This window comes from Manis pentadactyla, chromosome 1 (assembly GCF_030020395.1).
Source record: "Manis pentadactyla isolate mManPen7 chromosome 1, mManPen7.hap1, whole genome shotgun sequence".
In the NCBI taxonomy this organism is placed as follows: Eukaryota; Metazoa; Chordata; class Mammalia; order Pholidota; family Manidae; genus Manis; species Manis pentadactyla.
In genome coordinates, this window is record NC_080019.1 from 135,635,947 (window position 1) to 135,660,367 (window position 24,421).

Sequence of the window (24,421 nt, forward strand, 5' to 3'; positions counted from 1 at the left end):
TATACTTCAGAAATATCACCAAGGAAAAAAGGAAAACTGAGCTGAATTCATAGGACTGGCTTCCTGATCTTTTCTCACTGTTGCCTTTATTGCATTTGAAATTAAATTTGACTATGCCTTAGGCTTAAAATTAGACCATTTTTATTAGTAACAAATTACTTCATATTCAATTTTATCTGTTTCATCAGTTTTGCTATTTGGCAAGATATTTGGCATTAACCAGAAATGTGATACAGCTCGTAACAGCTGCAAAGGTTAAAATATGGGTTAAATTGAAGGTATTAAATTATACTCAGTAGTTTTACCTACTGTATTTTATTGTAGTCTTGATTCTTTGAAAATCTTTATCACTATCAGCATCCCAGCAACCAGGCACAAATGCAAAAAATTTTCACTATGCTATCAATTCTCTCATTAAAACCCAACATCCCCTATGACAAAGGTATTTTTATCTGCATTTTTAGCACTAGGAAACTGAAGCCAAAGAAAGCATCTAGTAGTAAGTGGTACTAAGACATATTTGACTCCAATGCCTATGCTCTTCTCCTTTTAATCTGTAAATAGCAAATTTCACAATACGAACCATTGGTTCTCAACTGGGGACAATCTACCCCACGTGAGTGGATATGGGGCAATGTTTAGAGGCACTGTTGATTTGTCACATCTACAGGAAAGAGGAAGAGTGATACTGGCATCTAGTGGGGAGAGACCAGGGATGCTGCTAAAATCCTACCATGCACAGGATGGTCCCCCTCAGCAAAGGATTATCCAGCCCAAATGTTAAAAAAGTGCAGGGGTTGAGAAACCCTAGTATAAACAAAATACTCCCCAAGATGTCTTCTTACAGGAGCATTACTACCCCATACTGTTTTTTTCTGAAACCAATGTTTTAAAATCAGTGAAAATAGCTTTAAACTGTTAACTAGATGTGTATGTATTTAAAACATATGCATGCATTCTTTTGAGTTTATACTGTATACTGTGAAACCACCACAGAGCTTTGAATGCTTCAACCTCAGATATTATAATATTGTTAGATACTGTCATATAAAGGCACAGGAGTGGGAAATATATGTCTATATTTGACATGTTTTCATTGACATGTGCAGTTAAGATCTTCTGTTTAATAAAGGATGCAAAGAGGGAGGAAGAAAGGAAACCTTGAGTGATAGCATATTGAAGTTTTATAAAACCAACAATTTTTAAAAGGCACAATGAAGCCACACCATGAGGCAGAAAACTGCTTTCTTGATTTTATTTCAAAAGTACACAAGTCACAAAACTAGAGCAAGTTGTTGTTTTTAAAAACAAATTTTGTTCTTACAAATTTCAAAATCTGCAACATTGGATACTTAAGCTAGAAACCTTAAAAATAAAATTATTTTTGAAACTGATACTATCAATTATCTACTTGTATGTGAAGTGTCAAAATATTTTTTCTCAGTAGTATAAGTGTATTTAATACAAAAAGTTCAGTTGGGACAAGAATAAGTGAATCAATGAATTGTGGCTCTCTTAACACTTCCATCATTAACTAAGTTAGCAGAGAACACAGACCTCTTCCTTGATGGGAGCTTTTAGTATTATGACCAAAACCAAACCCAACTGATATTCAACACGTTCTTAAATTACAAAACAGAGTATTTTGTAAAACTTGACCGTAACTGATAGTGAGAAGCCACATGAAGAAATTGCTTGCCGGTGTTATAATCCACAAGGTAAACAGAACCACCATTCACAAATGCATTATTCTTCTCTGCTTCTATGACTTTTATAAGTAGAATTTACGCTCAGTTATGGACCATTTTAGTGTCAAAATAGGCAATGAGTAAAAAATCCAACTGCAGAACATGTTGCCTTTATTGTAAGAATATCCAAAGGCATTTGAAATATTAAAACTTGCCCAGAACATTTATACTAGTAAACACAGACATATTATAAAGATATATGTACATATATATAATATATAATGATGTCACAAGCTACTCAAGTTAAATTGTGCCAACTCTTTCTACAAACTACTTCTAACATGACACATCAAAGCATTAACTACATAAAATATGGACTTTCTGTTCACACTGGACAAAGGCATCTGAAAGCCCTATAAACACTGTGGAAATGAAAAGAGATTAGAAAAAAACTTTAAACATTCACATAACTTCAAATTTACATGCCACATGCATACAAAAAAGACAGAAGTTATTTTAAGAAGCAATCAATACATTAAAGAATTTGATATCCAACTTCATGCAATGAGTTTTCCTTGTAACTAATCAAAATGTTTACTTGCCCCTTTATTTGCTACAAATTTCCAGAACTCAATCTTAAAAATGATCTTTTTAATAAAATCAGGTATTTCTCCAAATCCCTAATCTAATTGTGTTTCTTCAACTAACCTCCCTCCCCCTAAGAAACAGTCAGTCTGTGTTTTCTTTATAACAACTTCATGGCAGATAGCACAAATTTAAAGAAGTTATTTGCCTGGAAAAATTATTCAGTGTAATCAGTAAGATTTGTCTTTTTTTCCTTCTAACAGGAATATTGGTAAGATTGCTGACAAGAAAAAGAACACCTATAAACAACACATTCAAAGCACAGAACTACAGATTCAATGGCATCCTTTTCAAGTTATCCTGTATGACTCAAAGAGATGGTGTCAAGTTTCTTAGGTGTAAAGTTGAATGAAAAGGTTTTGCTTCAAAGACAGCAGTGAGATCCTTGACTGACTGGCTTTCTAATGGCAATGAATGAATAACTATTTTTGGTTGAATTGCTTGCTTGATGATTACCAAGAGTAATTCCAGAACAAACATTGATCTCTGTTTTGACTGAATTTACCAGTAAGACTTATTTGGCAGGTTGTCAGTACTATATAAATTTTGGGTCAACTGAAATTTACACTGACAGTAAATGGAGGTACCATCTTTAACCTTACACCCAGTAGTCTCTTAGGTCACACAACTGATTTTTCACAAGCTCATTTCTCAGGTCTAAATGGAAAGCACTTCTGGATGTGGTTCTGATTAACTTATAGCCAAAGCCTAGCTTAGTACACCTTTTATAGTAATTTCTGCTTAGATTGATAACAAAATCTTCATTGTATGAAAGTTGGGAATAGGAAGAACCAAAATTATTTTATTATTAAAGTTGTGATCTGTTATTTATTCTTATAATATCTTATAAATTTTACTCATATAAAATAGGCCAGACATCTGGCATTCAAAAATAGCTACTACTGTAAAATCATAAACAAAGAGCATTGGTGGTTCTGAAATTTTACAATTTTGTGTATAACACAATCAGTCAAAATTGCATCCAAAAAGAACAGAGAAGAGGAGGCAAGATTCAAAGTGTGAGGATAGAAAGGTGTCACAGTGATGTGTTTTAGGAACAGTACCTTCACCTCTAAGCACCTTTTAGGTGATAGCTAGCTCATAGGCACCAGAAATTCATAATAAAAATTAAATTACCCAGAAGGCACAGATGAAAATGTTAATGCAAGTATAAAAGCAGTATTATGTAAGGTTAAAAACCTATATAAAAAATGCTTCCAAATTAGGTGTAACTACATTACATAGATAATCAATTACACAGATATTCACCTTAAATTTACTATTAAAAAGTATACACAATATTCTTCCTAACCATAAATTCATGCCAACATTAATTTATAATGTAGCATTAACCACCACAGCACCCAAAGAGATTAACAGAAACCAGCTCCCTACTAAAATCTAGGGAAAAGGTTTTAGAGCTAGAGTAATAATTTATTATAGACCTTATTTACTATAAAGAAACTGTTGGCTCTTTCTACTATAGCTACACTCCCTCACAATCTTAAGGGAAATACAATAAAAGTCACTTTCTTCTACTACACAGCATTTAACACATTTGGCAGTTAGAAGTACTCCTTCTATTCCCTTCATTTCTTTCTTTCTTTTTTTTTTAAAGAATAAATCACTTTCACAAAACTAATACTCAAACTTTTCAAATCTCAACTTGATTTTTCTGTAACTACACAAAGACATGCTGGCCATACAACAGCAACGGCACATCCTCCCAGGTCTGAGGTACAGAACTGACGGAGGACACTTACTAGCTTAAAATGTATTTCCTCATGCAGAGTCTGTAAAGAACACAGCCTCCAGGAACCTGCACTCAGGACGGTAACTTTAGGATTACATGTTTCCAGAACATATATGCAACACCATCCAAAAAAACAAAAAACAAAACCACTGAACCAGAAAAAATTTAGAACTGGTAATTAGGGAATTTCAACTGTAATTATCCAATAATAAATTAGTTATAATTTTTCTTATTAGAAAAATACCACCTTAAGTGGAGGGCCACTGTTTAGCTGAGAACTGCAGAATACCACGTTCTCGATGTGGCTTCTCACTGTTCTGAAGACTACCACAGGTGCCGAGTCAGAGCACTCAGCAACAAAATCCATACTCATGGCTGCCCCGCTGGTGTTATCACTATATGTAGCTGACAGCAAGTTTTCTAAGTGAGTAAGAGAGATGCTCCTTTTTTTAGCATATAAAAGAACTTACTATGTCCCTGTTGCCTGTAACAGTCTATCAGTTAAACAGTTAAGAACTCATTTCATAGATAGACAAGGTTTATGAATGACTCAGAAGCAAAACTAATAGTTTCCAGAACACTGTAGTGTTTTCTGTATTATTAGAGACTCCAAAACATAGTTTTCAAAGAAATAATAAAAAGAACAAACATTAATATATGTAAGTATTTTTTCCATGAATGTTTCTTTCCCCATTTGGGGGAGACTACTAGGTCATAAATTAATTGAAAAAGCAACCTAAAAATAATGGTAGAAATTTTAAGGTACTACTTTCAGATGATTCAAGTATCAACTTGGTGTGCATGAAAGTTGACCAGTTTCTTCACCTGTAACTTCATATACAAAGTGCTACATCTCAACTAAGTGTTGGTATTTAGAAACCTCTCAAACCTATCAAATCAACCTCTTCAAGGAAATCTTTTTCAGACGGTGAATTTGTCTTGAGTAACTTTAATACCTTTACTATTTCAATATAACCAAACAATACTTTTTGAAGTATAGTCAGTACAGTTTCTAGTTACCTTCTTTCTGATATTATTTTGAGGCTGGTAGCAAAATTTAGAACAGAACATGTTTTCATATTTAAGAGAAGTGTGCAGAACACAGACAGACGACTCTATACTATAGACCCATCCTTGCTCTGTGCCGGAATCATCACAGGCACCGCTCCCATCCTACTGAGGTTTGGGGCAGCTACCTTAGCAGGCGGGACAGTTGGACTCTGGGGGGCGCGTTCAAAGTCTTCGCTTGGTACTTGGTTGTACTGAGTCTTGGAATATCCATCCATGTTGGAAGGGGACAGGGATCCCAGGGATGAGTGATTGCTGCCAATGTAGCTTCTGGCAGTGGATGTACGGCTCTTTGGAGGAGGCACATCTTCCCTAAAATGCAAAGATGCCAATTCAAGATCAAAGAACAAGTTTCTAAGAAGCCTTTAATTATGTAACCTATGAATCATGGGTAGGGGTGAGAAGATCCTTTATAAGCATTAAGTATATAAAAGTTTGTGTGATAAAAAAGAAAGCAGCACAATATGGCACAATGTCATGAACTGTGTATTTGTCCCAAATTTATCATTTACAGACTATGTGTCTTCACACATAATGAAATGCGGTTTTTACAAAAATTTATTATTCTACAATATCTAATACAGAACCTCAAATATTTTCATGTTTTAGTATGTTTATTCATACTATTATTCATATTATTATTCAAGATAATATAGGAGTCATTAACACTTTATAGTTGATAAAGCACTAATACCTACAGATATATTTTGCTTCCCAAAAAAAGAAAAAAAATCCTTTTTGTTATGAAATTTATCTATGACCTTAGCTGGAAACACAGCAGATTAAGGTTGCAAAAGCTAAGAATTTAGGCACAAGAACTTTCACACCAAGCACTGACAAAGAATATACATCTGAGCTACCTCTAGTGCATTTAAAAAATACAAGTGCCCAGACCCCCATCCCAAATGACCCCAAATGTGAATTTCCTAGGTGTTATTTAAGTCTGATGTTTTCAAAAGTTCTAAAACCCAGTGTGCACTTTCAGATAAGATCTACTGGTTTAGAATATTTAAAAAAATAATAAAATCACATTACCAATAGTTCTCTAAACTACCCATGTTACTAATGATAGTCAGTTTTTTTTTTCCCATAACGTCAACATTTGCTCCATTTTTTGAAAACTTCTTGCCTGCACTTTATTAAGAGAAGGCAGACAACCTTGAGATAAGCATGCTGCAGTGGTTCTTAACATAGGGTCCAAAACTGGGGTTGGGTGGGGAGGCAGGACACAAAGGAGGGTGGCTGGATCTGAACACTTGAAATTGAAAATAAAAGCTTTCAAATGTATTGAGAGGACGAACTACAGCTTTTATCTAATCCTCAGAGGGGGGAGTGCTTCAGATGGTTAGCAGAACTAAGGCTTTAGAAGACATAACTAATTTAGTATACATCAGTCAACTTACGGCACTTAATTACCTGATATCATGGTGAACTTCCTTTTCATATTTTTCTTCTCTGCGCTTTTTATGACAGCAGAAGACGATAAAACCAATGAGTACTAGAGCAAGTAAAGTTCCTATAATAGCTCCCGCAATTGTTCCAGCTCTATTAGAAGCTAGAATAAGATATTAATAAGAAAATAAGTAATAGTAAAAAAAAAAAAATCTGGTCATTTTTAAGGTAAGGAAACACACTGATTGATTTCATTGCATTTATTAATTGTAAGAGACAAATTAATTAGCTTTTTTTGGTCCAGGGGTTAAATTCACTAAAAGAACTTTCTTCTGAACTGTAGATTCTATTTCAAGAATAAAAATGATAACACTAAATGAAAAGATTTTAATATTTACAACTATACTGGTTGGCATATAAGAATGTTCTAAATAGCTGTGCTTAACAATGGCTAAATATGGTACAAGAGTTCATTTGACACTTACTTTCCAAATGTTGCTAAAATAATAGAAGTTTTAATTAATAAAATATAGTATTTTTCCCCTTTCCATGACTCAGAAAAGTTAATAACCAAGCCACACAGTGCTTTACTCAAAGTTAGTATCCCCTTGCTCTCAATAATACACATTTATTGAGTGAACCAGAGGAAGCTGTGTAAAGATTATGGAAACAGAAAGAAAATACTTACGAGGCACAACATCCAGGAGTAGCAGGCACTGATCAGAACCCACTCTGTTTGTGACTGTACAGCTATATGTCCCAGAGTATTCAGTAGTGGCATTTTTTACAGATATAACAGGTGAAGTCATTTCTATGGGAAGAAAGGGGGTGGGGGGTGGGGCAAGAGCAAAACCCTTTTTACAGTACTGAACTGTTGAGTTTTTAGTAAAGCCAAACCCTACTAAGTTTGACAATGCAGGTAAAAGCAAGACAGACTGAAGCTGGGTGCAAACGAACTGCCAGGGAGAAACATGTATGTCTCCAGAATACAAACCATGCCTCCAGTTCACTTGTATCAAGAAGAAAGTAACCATGACTGCCTAAGCCAGGCACAGGGAGTCTCAGCTAAAGCAGACCCAAACTAATTGCAAGAAATATTCCATCCCACAAAGGCTCTTCACTGCAGCAGGATTTGCAAAACCTATTTCATTGCCCAGATGGAAGTAGCATACAAAGAAAGTCAGAAGGGGTCATATAGTACGGCCTCTTAGCTTGAAAAGAAAAACAAAAGTGGAGAGAAATCCTACTGCAGACCAGCGTGGGCAGGGTGGAGTATGACAATCAGTTTGAATAACAGGTCAATTGTAAGAACACATGAGTGATCAGACTGAACAATTTGTAGCTTTCTAGATAAAGTTACACAGGTGTTTTTTGAGGTTATGTTTTACAGACATACCATGTGTAAATTTCAAACTAAATCTAGGCAAAACACGCAAGACCCAACTGTTGTTATAATTAGCCAATGTCCAATTTAGTATCATGAACATTTTCCATCACTATTATCATCAATTAAAAAATATGTGCCAAAGAAACCAATTATAATATCCTAAATGGCGAAATCATAAAAAAGCCTCATCATTCACATGACACCAAGTTGTCATTACAAGACAGTGAATAATTCCCAAAGAATCCTAACTGTTCTGTATAGAAAAGGGAAGGTATTTGTGAATTAAAAATATATACATACATACACACACACACCTTACCAGATTTAAGTCTAAATCAACACACATGGTACAAATTATATAATCTGCAGTACCTGCTAACCATGAGGTGGGCAGTTTCTGTGAGTTGGACAATTTTTGCCATTCATATCGTAAAGGAAGTGAACCTTCTTTTGGTTCACATTTCAGTTTAAAGTCATTTCCAATTTCTTCTGATCCATCAATGTAACATCTTGTACCTGAAGGCTTAACTGAGAAAAAAAAATTATAACTTTATGAGAATGGAATTCACATGCATAATTACTTAAACACACAGCACACTGCATAACCACCGACTCATTAAGGTGTCCTGGGTTCAGAGTTGACAAGACTGAAGACTAGAACTGGTTGCCAACTTCTGTCTACTCAGTTTTACCCAGAATCAAACAGGCCACAGCCACTGCATAAGGACATCTGGCAGCATCTCGGGTATGGCTCTGTGCCCTCTCATGCCAATGGGCACGCCTGAAAAAAAGGGTGATGGGGACAGCCACTTCAGACTCAAGAAGCTTCCTCCTTCCCTCCTTCCACTCCTTGCCTGATCTGCTCTGGGCTTGGCATGTAGCCCTCTGGGGCATGTGCCCTGTCACATCCCTCCGGAGGGTCTGACCTCACCAATATTATAAGTGGGCTTATAATAAACAATGCTGGTAACAGGGACACTTTGACTTGCTGCAGCAAAGACCAATTAACATTCATTCCATATTTATATTTACATTTACCCAAAACCATCCTGACAGCAGTGTTATAAAAAGGTAAATCTGAGGTGATTATTCCAGGTCTCTGTGGGTAACTTGTTTAGAGCATCTGCTAACCCTATTACTTGCATCCCACCCCCACAACGGATTACTACTGTGGCATTTCATACTCTTCTGCTGAACTTTATTAAGGCATACCATACGTATAATAAAATTAACACACTTTGTGGGGGCGGGTTGATGATGTCTAGCCAATGTATATATACATATACCCACAGAACACCACTCCAACCCTCTCCCAGTCAAGTTGCTTTGTGCTGGGTGCAGTCAATCTCATGCCACAATCCTGGCCCCAGGCAGTCACTGGTCAGATTTCTACCTCTGTAGACTACTTCTGCTTCTTCTAGAGTCATATAAATGGAATAACACAGTATGTACTTTTGTATTGCTTCTTTTATTCATTTTAAGGCTTCTGAGATTGATCCTCGTGGTTGTATATATCAGTAGTCTATTCTTTTATTGCCGAGTTGTATTCCATTGCCTGATTATAATATAAATTTGCTTATTCACTCACCTACTGGTGAACACTGTTCCAGTTTTTTGAAGCTACTGTTAAAGTTTAATTAGCTAAACTGGCCAAGACAGGTGTGTAGTCTATCAAACTCAGTTGCCTGACCAGAAAAGGAAGGCCCTAGGAGGAGCTGGGGAATGCCCGGGGCAAGGGAGGAGAGGACAAGGAGGAGAGAGACTCATAAAGATTCTGAGGAGAATCTCAGAGAAGTAGAGATCAGTTATGAATAGGATGCTACAGGATTTTGAGTGGGGCCATTTAGCAACCAAATATCCCCATAAAGGATAAGCAGTGCAAAGTGGGGCAGCCTGGGGAGTCAGCTGTGACTTCTAGCTTATTGCTACTCCACAAGCTTGGGAGAAACATTCCCTATCAACTCTGTAGGTGGCTTTATGTACATCTGTCCTCTCAGCCTGATACATAGCAGGATTGCTTTTTTCTTTTTCAGTCTGAGCTGATTTTCATTCTTTCAGTCCTGGAAGGACTTTTATTCCCTTCACTATTATGAATAAATGTAAATGGGTTTAGTGATTGGCACTATTATGAACAACACTGAACACTCAAGCAAATATTGTTTTCCTTTTTCTTGTTAACTGCTGGGTCTTTTATGGTATGTGTATATTTGCAAGAAATTGTCAAACTGTTTTCCAAAGTTGGCCAATAATGTCATATCCAACAGGTCCAGCAGAACATCTTTAACTAAAGTTGCCAATTACAATCTTACTTAATATGACTGTTTTTCTCCTCTTCATCCATTACTACTTGTATTTTTAAGTAAGAGTCAATGATGCACGTAACTGCATTTTTTATTTCTCTAAGCAAATTTGTTTTTTAGATTGATCAAGTGCCTATGAGATTACATCAACTGGGCTTTTAAATCAGTTTTGCAAATTAGTTTATCCTGCAAGACTTCAATGAATTAAGCCTTGTTCTCCATTTTTTCAGACTACCAATAAACCCTCTATTACATAAACCAGCAAGGAAATATGAAAGCACTGCTTTGTACATCAAACATCTATTGGTCATACAGTATTCTAACACTCTCATTATCTCTACTGAAAATATCCCTTTCCCATATAGCAAACATATCCAATAATGAATGGGCAGTTACTTAGAGCAGCTGCTGAGGAAATTCAAGGCCCCACCAAATTTGAGATCTCAACATACCCCATCCACAACAGAGTAAGATTTTGCAGACACTGGTTTCTGAGTATTTGGAGTGGCCCATCTGCTTTATACTGAGAGGAGAAAGCACCAATCCTAACCATTATGCCATGGGAAGGATTTACTCATAATCCATGGCACTTTGCTCGACTAAAAGAAGGAAGGATAAAACCACAAAAGGATCACAGGTATAAAGTCTTGTTCTCTGGTGTTTCTTTGGCCTGGGGCTCCAGGATTCTTGGCCACTGTCCTCAAACACTTGCATCCATGATTATTAGCACAGCCAATAGTTGTTCTCAGTTAAAGACACATGACCATCAACTTGTACTTGGCTAGTGTCCCACCTGTACATGTATGTATTGCATCATCATCCCTCTATGCTAGCAGCCTACCTCCGTCCATAGAAAACATACTATAAACCCCTATATGGGATAGGATATACTTTCATCATCATGTTATCCATCCAGGAATGCTATTTTTGCTTGGTTCAAAATTCCCCAACTTCAGGTGAAATCCATGCATAGTAGCTAAAAATCAATGGGCAAAAGTTTGAGAAACAAGATATCTGAATAATCTCAAAGTGGCTCCCCCAAGACATTTTTTAATCAGAAGGAAAAATAGTAATTTTATAGTGGAGAAACCATCAGATAACACTTAACCCAAGTGATCATGATTAACATCATATGCCCCTTGACATGACTAGAGGAGACCAAGAAGATGTAAATGCAGTATGGATCTTGGACTTGATATTAGCACAAAACTAAAATTTGAATTAGGTCTATACTTTAGTTAATAGTATTATCCCAACATTAATTTCTTGGTTTTGATAATTGTACTATAATTTTGTAAAATACTAACAGTAGGAGCAGTTAATTCAATTCAGTGTTTTAGCAACCCTTCTATAAAACTAAAAATAAAATCATTTCAAAATAAAATGTGGAAAATAAAAAAGCCCTGCTCTGTACCAACGGCTTGAAATCCCTCAAGTCCCCAGAGCCAGTGTTGACTGAGGCACCACACAAAATGCTGCCACCAAGTTCTGGTGGTGTGGGTGCAGTCTGAGTGTACTGCAGTATGTCCAGGAAACCACTGACTGCATGCTCTACTCTTCAGCACCACTGAGTCTGTTTCTACCAAAAGGTGTTAATAATAGGCCTTTTCCGAGCTCCTGGGGAAGGTGCTGGTGATACTGGCCACCATATTAGCCCTCTATCAACTCCAGTTGTTTACATCACCTGCTTTCAGTTTCTTTACTGAGTTGCATCCATATGCACTTTTGATGTATCTGAAAGGCAGGGCAGATTCTGGCAATGGGGCACACTATAGTAGCATGTTACCCCTCACACTCAAGCAATTAACAGTCATCTTACAGTGCACAGTGCTCATTACTCTATGAACACCTTGGTGGCCTCACCTTTAGATTTCCCACAAATGAATCAAGGTGTTAGGCAGAGAGTCTAACAGTGAAATAAACAAGAGCTCCACTGGACCACAGTCTGGGCTCCCTAGTGGGCACTTCATTTTATTTTTCCTCCGGATTATCCAGGCAGAATTTTCAGGTAAAGCTAACAGGTAAGCTTTACTTTCTTCACTTTCAACCCTCAATTTCAAGGGAAAATTCTGGTGGTTTCTCCCAGAAGCTGTCATAACTCAGATACCAGAGAGCTGCGAGAAATTCTCCTCGGCTCTGAGGCAGCTCTGTGGGATCAGAGTATGTTATCCCCGTCTCATGTCAGCAATAATTTCCCGTCTTGTCTTACCCACGCTTAGCCCCCTCTCCCCTCTGGTGTGAATTTCCGGCTTGTTTAGCTATGCCGGTCCTCCACAGAGCTAACAAAAGGAGTTACTGTCCCAATGCTTCTCACCTACACATCTTGAGGAACTAGATGTTGGGTTATAAGGTTTCATGAAAAAGGGACATTCCTCTTACCTGGCAGTCATGGCTGCTACCAGGAGTGTGCTTAGCCACATTATGTGCTGATGCTATTGTGCAACTCAGTTCCTTCTTAGATATGTCTCGCTGCCTTGTGCTGTAATGATCCTTTGGTAGGGACCTGAAAATTCAATTCAGTACCTGGTCCTATGCACCACCCCCATGCTTGTCCACACTGCTTCTAGGAATATGTGCCAATTCCATTCTTCCCAGTGTACCTGCCCCACTCAGGGATTTCACAACAAACAATTGCGATAACCAGGTATTGTCTGGTTGGTACATCATCAACCAGTTAAAATTCCATATGTATCTTAATGTTTCCTGGAGAGCAGTGTTAGAAGAAGAATCACAGATTTAAAATCTCAGGTATGCCTGGGTCTTGGAAAAGAGTTCATACTAGTTATTAAACTTTTACCTGCTTTTACATTATAAAAAGGAAAGGTAATTCTATGTTTATTGAATGCAGACACAAAAGCTAGAATCCCTAACATTGCCATACTCCTTTTCCAGGCTCCCTGTTCAGGTTCTGCTGCTTTCATACCTTGGGAACACTCTGAACTAGTGCCCTTTAGAATGGAATGCATTTTCCCAGGACTCCCATATGCACCCACTCAACAATGCTGCCAGTGGAAGATTACCTTCCCAACCAAGACAACCCTTGAAGTTGCCCAGGGGGTGCACAAAAATCCACATTCCTATTGCTAGTCTCTACCTGCCTTGATACTCATTCTTTAGAAAAGAGTGATGTTTAGAATGAGTCTAGAACACAACACATTTTACTTCTCCATCCTCCTAAGCAGTTTTGTAAAACAAAGGAAGAATGAGTTAAAAGCTGGTGTGGGAGACAACTGTCTTGAGTAGTTATTTCCAGAGGTATGCTAAGCACATCTACAAATGTGAATTTCCTATGAAGAGTGGGTCCCCAAGTACCCTCCAGAACAGAAAACCTTAGATCACAAAACAGGGGAATTTCCTCTAATAAAACAGAGCTAGGCAGTTGTATTTTTCTCCATGGGAGCCATTGTACTCTTGTGTAAAGTCTACCACAGTAAGCCTTTAGAGGTATATTTATGAACAATCATTTTCCAGAGTTCCTCAATCTGAAGGGGTTAGCTGTACATGTGCATGACCACAGAATCTAGGGGGTAATAAACTCTGCAGTCTTTGACAGTTCACAAAGCAGTTAGCACGTTATCTCCTGAACTGTCACAGAGAGGCAACAAGACATCCTAATGAACATCTCTGTCTCATCCTCTCACTTTAATGAAAAATAGTGTTGCTTAGGGAGGTTAAGTGATTATCTGGCATTTAATGGCTTTATCCCAATTCAATATTCCTTCTACCATATTCCATGTTCTCTATTCTAAATACTTCAGTTATTCATCACAGAAATCTCATTTATTCTTTAGGTAACATAGTTGGAAGAGCTTAAAAGTTCCCGTAACAAACAATTTTGAACTGAATGACATCAGGTATTTAATGATAATTAAATCTTCTTATGTTTCAAAAAGGTAGGCTGACCCGCAGGAGATGAAGAGGTTCTATTTAATTCTTGGCAAATATGAGGACAATACAAAAAACCTTGAATCTCTTAACTCTTGCCTCAGGGTTCTTCTCCCATATCACAAAACTCCTTTACTTACCTTCAAACTATTTCATGAATCTCACACAGAAGCTGATCACTTCTTATTTTTGTATTAAAAAAAGTATGCTGGCTTCATGCTTTATGTTATGAGGACATCAAATGTTTAAAATTAGTACTCTAAAAAACTAAACATTGCCTTACATAAATGCTGCCACTACACTACTATGACTACTCACCTGATTAACAAGAAACATTAATACAAATAACTTACCAAGAACTGTCAACTGAATCTTCTTATTTCCAACACCAGGAGCTTTCTTCACTTTGCACTGATAGGTGCCAATATCTGACAACTGTAAATTTGTTACATTTATTGAGGCATCGCCAGATTTCAGATCAGTACTTGTAAAATGTACTCGTCCTTTCAGATCTGGATAGTAGTCGTCATAAATTTTGTCTCCAGAATATAAAATAATCTAAAAGAAAACCAAAATATGAGGGAAAAAAACAAGCAAATCCTGTCTCATTCAAGGAGCTCTGGATACACCATGGTACTGTGGGGCCCCAAAGAGCCAGAACACAGTATGATGAGGAAACCTACAATTATTCAAACCTCACATTAAGAAAACAGAAAGTGATCAATAAGATCCTTGTGTATGGTTACACACTCTCATTTTAAATGGGGAAACCAAGACCCAACATGATTAAATAATATAGTCCTATTTTGGAGAATGCTTTAGTGAGACTGGACAAGAACACAGAGTTGTGAATTCCTATACACTTTATTATCTAGCTGCCTCAGAGGCAGCAGTATGCCCATCAAATGTATATACTCAGGTACACAATGCCACTAGCATTTCCCAGAAAAAGGCTTATGATAATTTACCTGTGGAATTTAATGAAAAAGGCATTTTTTTTAGTCTTAATACTAAGAGGCAATTGAGTGTTCTTGGTTCTAATGTAGATAAAAATCATAAAATAAACTTCTTAAGATACATGTGTCCAGGTTAACAAAATTTTTCAATTAATCTGTGAATGACAGCAAAGACCCTTCCTAATTCCATTGAGTTTTCTAAGCCACAGTTACAGGGATCAGTAGAAATAACTACAAAGACTAAATTTACAGGGAAAATAAATTCTGTGTTAAACTTGAAAGAGAATTGTAGCAGCCATTTCTAACTATCACTAAAATTAATTTAAGACACTAAACTTTTCCACATTTGCTAATGAAATCTTCATTTTGGTCATCTAAGACCCATGGGCCAAAGAGCAGGGGCTCCAAACTCAGATAACAGTCAGAAATATAACCTGAAAGTAGTTTTTTAAAAAATCTGGGATGTTAATTATTGACAGCACAATTCCAGTGTCTGTAGAAATTTAAGCACAAGGACTTGCATGTTTTTCTGTATTTTTATATCCCCTGCCATGCTGATGACCCCCATTACTAATCCATAAAAGACTTTTTATTTATATATTAAATTTAATATATAAAATTTTATTTATATATTATATATATTAATATAAATTATTTATTTATATCCTCCATCTAGGATACACACAATAACAACTTGCTAAGAAAATCAAAGCAGCAGTTGGAAGTGTCCACAGCTGCCTTACCCTGTAAACACAAGCCTGTTTGTTACTTTATTTCCTGCATCTTCCTGCCACACCCACTTGTCAATAGCAACACAGAGAACTCCTCAAATGTGGCTTCCATATCTTCCTCTGCATTTAATTATCAACTCCCTTTTTTGTGAAGAGCCATGAAGTTCAATCTATTCTACTTTCCATCTCTCATTTTGCTACACACTTCAGCAGTTTTTTAAGGAGGGCCTGACATATAAGGTGTCTCCACTGTTATTCTGTAAACCATCTTAGTGCTTTCCCACAAAAACAGTGCTATAAACAGGAGTTAATGAGGAACTAACATTTACTGAAAATTTTAATTCTGTTTCAAAACCCTATAAAGATGGTGGACATTGTCCACATTTAACCTTCATTTTGAGGAAAGCAGTGGCTCTCACAGATCAATTTTTTGCAAAGTCACACAGATGGAACACCAACATCTGACTTGGAAAATTACACTGACTTTATCCACATTTCCAAATGACTTTTAAACTTACAAAACATTTATGCATATAGTATTTCAGTGAATTCTCATCACAACTCCAAGAGGTAGGTGTATTTGTTCCCGTCTTACACATGAGCAACTGGAGACTTACCAAACATGGGAGGCAGTACGCAACAGTGAGAAGGGTAATGAAGTGTGGGTCAGTGTGTCAGGGAGACCCGAGTTCAAATCCCAACTGTGTCTGTTCCCAGCTCTGTGACCCTGCACATATTCCTTCAGATCTCTGGGCCTCCATCTCCTCTTCTTGTGTACAATAATTCTCACTTTAGGGTGTTAAGGCTTACACAGATCTATATAACTAAAGGATAGAAAACACTGCCCAGCACATAGCAAGTGCATAGTCCATGGTAACTGCTTGCTGACTAAAATAAATCACATAATAAATAAGGATGGAAATTTTCCAGCCTAGTCCCCTACCAGCTAGCTGCCTTCTAGCTTAAATATATTAAAATAGGGCTCAGCTAATACATAATGCCTTTTACATAGTAACATGTAGCTGAAATTCTATAAGCATCCTCTTCTGCATCAATCTCTCTACCTTCTATCTTCAATTTGGTTCAGTTTTACTGTTTTAGGGCAGAGGCTAGGTTTTTTCCCGAAAATGGACACTTAAACCCAGTTCCTAGTTCTACATGTGTCTTACAGGTTCTGTAGGCAGCAAGGCTGTGCCTCCCACTCAGCACAAAGAATTCTGGGTCCACCTCCATGAATGGACATACAAGGCTCCAGGGCATAGCTATGATGCTTAGTCTCTAGACGCACCTGGTCATAGGACTTCACTTATGAGTCTGCAGGCAGAAGCATTTAAGACCTGTGCTCTCCATTCATTCATTCGTCTGTACCATGGGAGCAGAGACCTGGGCTCAAAAGGGAGATGGCCACTGCTGGACAAGAGTGTGAGGGTGTGCAGGACCTCAGGAAGGAATCTGTGCTCAGAGTTCTGGTACTGCTATGGAAAGAGGAAAGGAGAACAAGGCAGGGAGGGGACAGGGTATCTGGGCTGAGTCAAGAGAATCAGTCGATCTCAATTTATTTTGCTTAGGGGAGAGAGAAGTTCCAGTTGCAGAATCTGGGCAAAGTATGATCTTAGAGGGGGTGGCCCTAGTCATTCAGAACTTAGGAAAGAACTTCCTTCACAAATACATTATGGACAAGCTGCTGGGATTTGCCAAAACAGTAATTACCAAGCTGCACTGATTTAGCCATAAAGTGGCTGAATAAACCCTTTGATTTATATGGACCATAAATAAAATTAAAATTTCTCTTCCAAATACATACAAATGTATTACCATATTTCTCTAAATATATGGACTTGTTTTCTTCTCCCTAGTCTAATGTAATTCATTTATTAACAAGGATTTTTTAAAATTAAATACATCAGATGAAGTTCATATACAACATTCTAAATTAAGTGAAATATTCTCATACCATGAAAAGACAGAGTAATTATGTATTTGGAGATGAGATTATTGGGAGTATCAAAATTTTTGATGATTTTCCTCCTTGCTGCCACTTTCCAAATTTCTTAAATTGGGCTCTTCTACTCTATAATTAGAAAATTTCCATAACAATATTTTGATGTATCACTTTTTTTAAACTTAAGATTAAGTACTTTATAAATTGCCTTTTGGCTATGAAGATGGTGTTTTGCTCTTTTTAAGAAATTCATTATGCAGGATATTTAACTTGGAGTAACACAGGGAACAGACTTTGTAATAATATGTAAATGTGTTTCACTATGTTACACCTGACAACCCTCATACTGGCAGCAGAACTCTTATGTTAAAGTTAAAAATTCTATTCCATCTAACCTGTCCAAAGTCCAGTTTACTTGCCATCTCCTAAACATCATGCACATTTCTGACACACTATCATGCCTGCTCCATATACCCCTCCACTACCTCCTGACTCACATATACTTCCAGGGCCAGATTTTCTGAACATTCACAAGTTCTTCTTCATTAAGGAAGCCCTCTCTATGAAATCTAGTGATCTTTTCTTCCTCTGAGATGGTATGCCATTTATTATCTATTTTACTCCATTACATGTGTGTCCTCACTTACCACCGGAGTGACTACCTTCCTCACCCAGACTACATGCTGGAGAAGTCTGGGACTTTCTTCACTTCTCCCCATGATCCCCACCTATGTGATCAGCATAGTGAGGAACACCTAAGACAAGGTCCACAGACAACTGCTGAGTAAGCAAACCCTTAGCAAACTTACCACTTGATCCACCTTCTGATTATCAGCTGGTGACAGCAGCCATTCAATGTCCAGTGGGCCCTGGTCTTCTGGACCAAGCGTAAATTTGCATGGCAAATAGGCAGTCGCCCCTTTGGCCTTCTCAATCATCTGTTCAGGAGTAGTGATACTCAAACTGTTGGTGAAATCTAAAGAAAGAAACGTTGACAGGGACTAAGCATCTGCTACGAGACTGCAGCATGCTCAGTGCACTTTGGCTTTTTAAGGCAGGATGTAGTGGAAACAGGATGTGATTTGGGACTAGAGTGATGCGACGCAAACTCAGTAGTCTCCTCCTTTTAGCTTTCAGTTTGTGCCTTTCTGGAAATGGAATGGCAATATTCACATCTATCTTATTTGATACAATTTCCTTTAAGAGCACTGTAAATTTCTCAGCATTATATGAGATATGTTTCTATGAGTAAGAGGGTGTTTGATGTCCAAGCAGGCATTTAAAATTGAAATTAGCTACAGCCTCCAGAAGTCAGTTATGTCATACTAATCAAGGCTACATTAATTCACACTTGCCATGGTGCCAAACACACATTCAGGACTCTCTGCCACTGGGGCACATGCTGACAAATTTTAACCTGTTTCTACCAAGGTTTCTTTAATGCTACATTTTTATTGAACTTGATTCTGTAACTTTTTTTGAAAGCTCAAAAATGTTTCTGAGCAATAAATTTTGAGGACAATTCAAAAACAGAGGAAACGATGTCAATTAATATATTTTCAAATTTACCCAATAGTTAACCTCAGCATTATCTTTAAGGCATTACTGATCATCCCTTCCTAGTTCCCTACTGAAAAATAGTTTGTCATATTTATACTGTTAAAAAGAAAGACATTTGAAAATTTCATAACTTATTCTGAAATTTATATTCCGTAAATTTTCACTTATATTACACCTAAAAAGAAAAAAATAATGCTCGACTGCAATATTAGAAAAACATGTAAAGTCAAAATTAGATGTCAAGTCCCCCCCAAAGCAAAAATTCCAATAGACTCTTCGGACTAAGTTTGTTAAAAAGCAGTGACTTAAATGACACTGCAACCCTATAAGAAATGAACAGGAAGTCTCCTTGCTAACGGTTTACTATAACAGAATTTATGTTTTTTACATGCATAAATGGTGGGAATAAACTATGAGCAAAATGGCAGTTTCCTGATCTATATGAGAAAAAATATTGCATGTAATCAATTCATATCTTGTTTTTCAAAAGAAAAGAATTTTGTTCATATCAATTCACACATAAATGTCCACTATTTTGTCTTAAAAGATCAAACTCTGAATAAATCAACGTGATATAAAATGCAACTGCTGTCTATAAACTATCACACAAGATTTATTATTATTTATTATTTACACTCATTGTTTGCACGGCACTAGTTTGTCACATCTGCTTTCCTTGTGATAACCGAACATCTTACATACAAATTCAAAAACCTAACCTATGCAGAACCAAAGTTTCGAATGAACACACCGTTTCAGTTCAGCAGCTCTACCACTTTGTCCCCTCCATTACTTGGTACTGACTTTCAGGTCTGGATGGTGACCTGTAAGAGGCCCTAAGCACTGTGATTATGGTACATGGGACCTGCCTCTCCCCTTTCCTTCCCCTGCTCCCACCATAAAAATAAACAGAGCAAAATTAGAAAATAAATCCAAGTCCTAATTAATTTTCCATATTGGCTATTTTGATTCAAACAATAAATCTGAACACAAAAAGACAAAACAAAGAATTATTAGCCATCACGTTTATTCCCATTCGCTCTAAAAGGGGCTTAATACACACTATCACTTATAATAAAATGTTAGAAGTTGAACCCAATACATTGAAAATAGAAGAAAAGCCACGTTACATTTAAGACCATTTATAATCAGGTACCATCCTAAGCTTTTAATCACACTTAAGTACACTTCTCAAACAGATTTCTAAACTGGACGTAGACTCCCAGTTCCCTTAAATCAGAGGCTAGCCTAACCTTGACTAACAGAATATACTGTAAGTGCTGCCATGTGAGCTCTTAGGCAAGGCCTCAGAGACCTTGCTGCTCCAACTCTCACCCTCTTGAACCCCTGCCACCTACCACCAAGTCAACAAACCACAAACGACAGCACTGGGGTGCCTGACCAACAGCTATAGCTGCTCAACATGCAGTGACCCTAGAACACCCAGCCCTGGCCCACACTAGCTCTCTGCAGCCCCATGAGGGACCCAGGAACTTGCCTTCTCAGTCTAGCCTGAACTGGTGACCCAGAAGATCACAAACTAACATTTTTATTTTAAGCCTCTAGTTTGGGTTGGTTTGCTACAGAGCAAAGATTGATGACATTATTCAAAACCACTGATTCAGCCCAAATGGACTACTTAATATATTCCCCTGAAAGTCCATACTACTCCAATCTCCACTTCATGACTACTCCAATCTCCACTTCATGTCTATTTAAAATTACATATTTATGTATATAGTCTCAAGTTTTTTCTTCTGAATATTCAATCCTCCAAATAAATACTTTCTACCATTTCTAATGAGCTCAGTTCCACTCCTATCTCATTCATGAAGGCTTTCTTCTCTCTTTAGCCTGCAATGATTTTTCTTTCCATTTTTTTTGAATCCTCACAGTACTTTACATTCTGCTATCCGCATTAACCATTTGGTACTAGGATATACTATTCTTGGCTTTTTCTTTTTTTTTTTTCCTTTATAAACTTTATTGTGAAGCTGACTTAGGTAGGTTCCATGATTCTGTCACATCTTCTAGATTTTGATGAGCTTATCTTCTTCCCATACTAACTTGTATCTTTAGGTGAATTTTTAAAATCCATGTCCTGATTTACCATTAAATCATCAGCTCCATTAGGGCTGGGAGAAATTGTCGACCTCTATCTACTTGCACATTAGAAAAGAATTGGTTACTGGATTATAAATCAATTTCAGAACGGTCGAAAAAGAGCATTAATCTGCCAGAAGTCCTGCTACTTGAAAATCTCCTTCCCATAGCTACTGCAATCTGCTGTCAGCATTAAATTTGTCTGGGCATTACTACCTTATTTAATAAGAACAATCTAAGTATACTCCGGAATAAGAATTCCATTCCAAAATGGATCAAGACATAGCCCAAAAACATGGAGGTTAAGAATATGAGAGAATAAACATTGCTTATAAAAAAACTAAAACTTTCTGGTTACTCTATGTTTTTAAAGTTTTTATTTTGTAAAAATCAAATAGTTAAATGACATCAGGTATGTAAATGTGTATAAATTCAAATCCTCCTAATGATGCTCTCAGTATTTCTTCTAAATAAAGTCATTAGAACAAAATCCAACTTAGTTTTCATGAGACTATTTTTCTTTCTTGATACATAAAAAAATTACTTTTATCTTAAGAGTACCTTAATAAAGTTACATATATATAAAAATGATCTGGAAGATCTTTACCAAACTCTTAACAGCAGTTATTTTTTTGAGAACAGAGGTTTTAAGAAAAGTGATTGCCGATTTCTGTTTTACACTGATATTTTCTTAATGTGAATATTGCTAAAGAAATTTTAAACAGATTTTTAAATGACTTTCAGTGTTTCTTTTTCTTAAAATGTTCAACTGATCTTAACTCTGTTGCATTAGAAATGAATAAAAATCTCAATATCATATAAAATATTGGGTTTCCTAGCAACACAGAAGGGGCCTTTTTGCACATAGTTTTTCAAGTATGCAACAAATCAATCACAAACTGTGTAAGACTACAGACAGACACCTGGTCTTTAGGCAGCGTCTTTGGGGATTCCTTCCCAATTCTATTTATGCAGCAGATCTGAGTGATAATTTAACTTGCAAACTACATGCAGGTTCAAACACAGTCTGAAAACTGAATCACACAACAAATCCTACAATTTTATTTGAACTTACATTCAAAGTGTGATGAAATATGTATCACATTATCAATGACAAGGATTTGCACAGTCCAGTCAGTAAGTGCTCAACACTGGATTATATAAATATACAAACTGAATCACACCCCATTTTGAAAGTGATGAAATTACAGCTCACAGGTACAAGTACTTTTATAGGTAAACAGAAAAAGCCAAGCTTAGAAGAAGTGTTGGAAACTGCAGCACACTTGGAGAGTAAATTACTACAACTTATTGTCAATGTAACAGAAAACCTGTGAAATGCAAACATGCAACAAAACAGACCTGGGAAATGGAAATGTGCAAACCTGTTTAGGAATTGGGGCTGACTCACAAGAGCTAACACGTGCAAGGCTGTTAATCACTGTAACAGTCCAATAGGAAAACATCTGAAAACAACCTAAATGTACAACAGGCAGCATTTGAAAACCTAAATGCCTAATAACAGGAAATTTAGGGTAAAAAATCTGACTTCACTGACCCGAGACAAAGAGCTATCATAAATATACCAGAGGCCAGAACTAGTGCCCTCCAGCAAAAAGACCTTACTAAAATATGGCTTTGGGTGGTAAAATCAATTCTCATTCATAGTGATAAATATTTGACTAAATATTGCTACCTTCAGGTTTAATTCTATTTATCTGACAGCAAAGGTGTTCATCTAATCATATTAGGTCTTTCAAAAAGAACATGATCTTAAACATGTATTTTAATAATAAATATACAGATATAATCATACCTTTTCTTTGGACTATGCTATAGACTGAACTGTGTCCTACCAAATTCATGCTGAAGTCCTACCTCCCCCATGTGACCATGCTGGTGAAAGGGCCTTTAAGGAGGTGATCATGATTGACTGAGGTCATAAGGGAAGAGCCTTTAACCTGGCAGAACTAGTACCTCCTTAATGTATCTATAATACGATGATTTATAAGAAATATATATCTGGTCCTCCATCCCAATTCCTGAAACTGAGCTCCTAAAGGTGCTTTTTGTTACATTAATGAGCTGATTTTCTTGGGGGAATGGGAAATGACCCTAGGGTAACCACTGGATGGGCTGGTTGCCAGGAAAGTCAACCATGTGATTAGAAGATTGGAATCTTTAGTCCTACCACACCTCTGGGGAGTGGAGAGGGCTGGAGATTGAGCTCAGTCTCCAGTGGCCAATGATTTCACCAATAAAAAACTGAAAGGACAGTGTTTGGAGAGTTTCTGGGTTGGTAAACGGTGAAGATGTGGAGATACTGGTATGCTCAGAAAGCATGGAAGCTACACGCCCTTACCCTTATCTTGTCCTAAGTACTCTTTCATCTGGTTGTTCACATTATATCCTTTTATAAAAAACAGTTACCTAGTAAGTAAAATGTTTCTCAAGTCCTGTGAGCCACTGTAGTAAATTAATTGAATGTGAGGAGAGGTCTCAGATCTACAGCTGGTTGGTCAGAACAACAGGTGACAACCTGGAACTGCAACTGGTGGCTGGTATGTGGGCTGGGGGTGAGGGCAGAAGTCTTGTGGGACTGAGCCCTTAACCTGTGGAATCTGATGCTATCTCCAGGTACGTACTGTTAGAATTGAACTGGACGATGCCCAGCTGGTGTTGGTGAATTGTTCGGTGGTGTGCGGAAAAAAACACATCAGAATTGGTGCCAGATTCCGAATATCAAAAATCCATCCATTTTTATCTATGTCCAGGCCACTATTCTCTCTCCCTTGGACTGAGCCTACTAACTGGCCTCCTTATATCATCCACTCTTCCACATCCTAATTGATCTCTATGCTTCACCTGTGAAGTTCTCTATACACAATTTTTAAAATTTTGTTACTGTCATGTTTGAAAACCTCTGGTGGCTCCACACTGATTCAAACACTGTAGGTCTCCTTCAAAGCCTCTATGATCAGGCTCTCCTTTACCTTTAGTATCTCGGCACT

The 24,421-nt window shown here is 37.1% G+C and overlaps 1 protein-coding gene across 4 annotated transcripts in view; it reads right to left on the reverse strand.

Annotated features, from left to right (window-relative positions):
- CXADR (CXADR Ig-like cell adhesion molecule) overlaps window positions 1-24,421 on the reverse strand; it is a 53,709-nt gene that overhangs the window by 14,076 nt on the left and 15,212 nt on the right. For 3 of the 4 annotated variants that reach the window (XM_036881454.2, XM_057501671.1, XM_036881453.2), the window contains exons 2-7: window positions 18,557-18,723; window positions 14,472-14,676; window positions 8,306-8,461; window positions 7,235-7,357; window positions 6,571-6,709; window positions 5,283-5,466 (exon numbers count right to left, since the gene is read on the reverse strand). In XM_036881454.2, the coding sequence (XP_036737349.2) occupies window positions 5,283-5,466; window positions 6,571-6,709; window positions 7,235-7,357; window positions 8,306-8,461; window positions 14,472-14,676; window positions 18,557-18,723 (974 nt within the window). Of the gene's footprint in view, window positions 1-1,238; window positions 5,467-6,570; window positions 6,710-7,234; window positions 7,358-8,305; window positions 8,462-14,471; window positions 14,677-18,556; window positions 18,724-24,421 lie in introns of those variants that run through there. The other variant, XM_036881452.2, reaches the window with a different exon arrangement.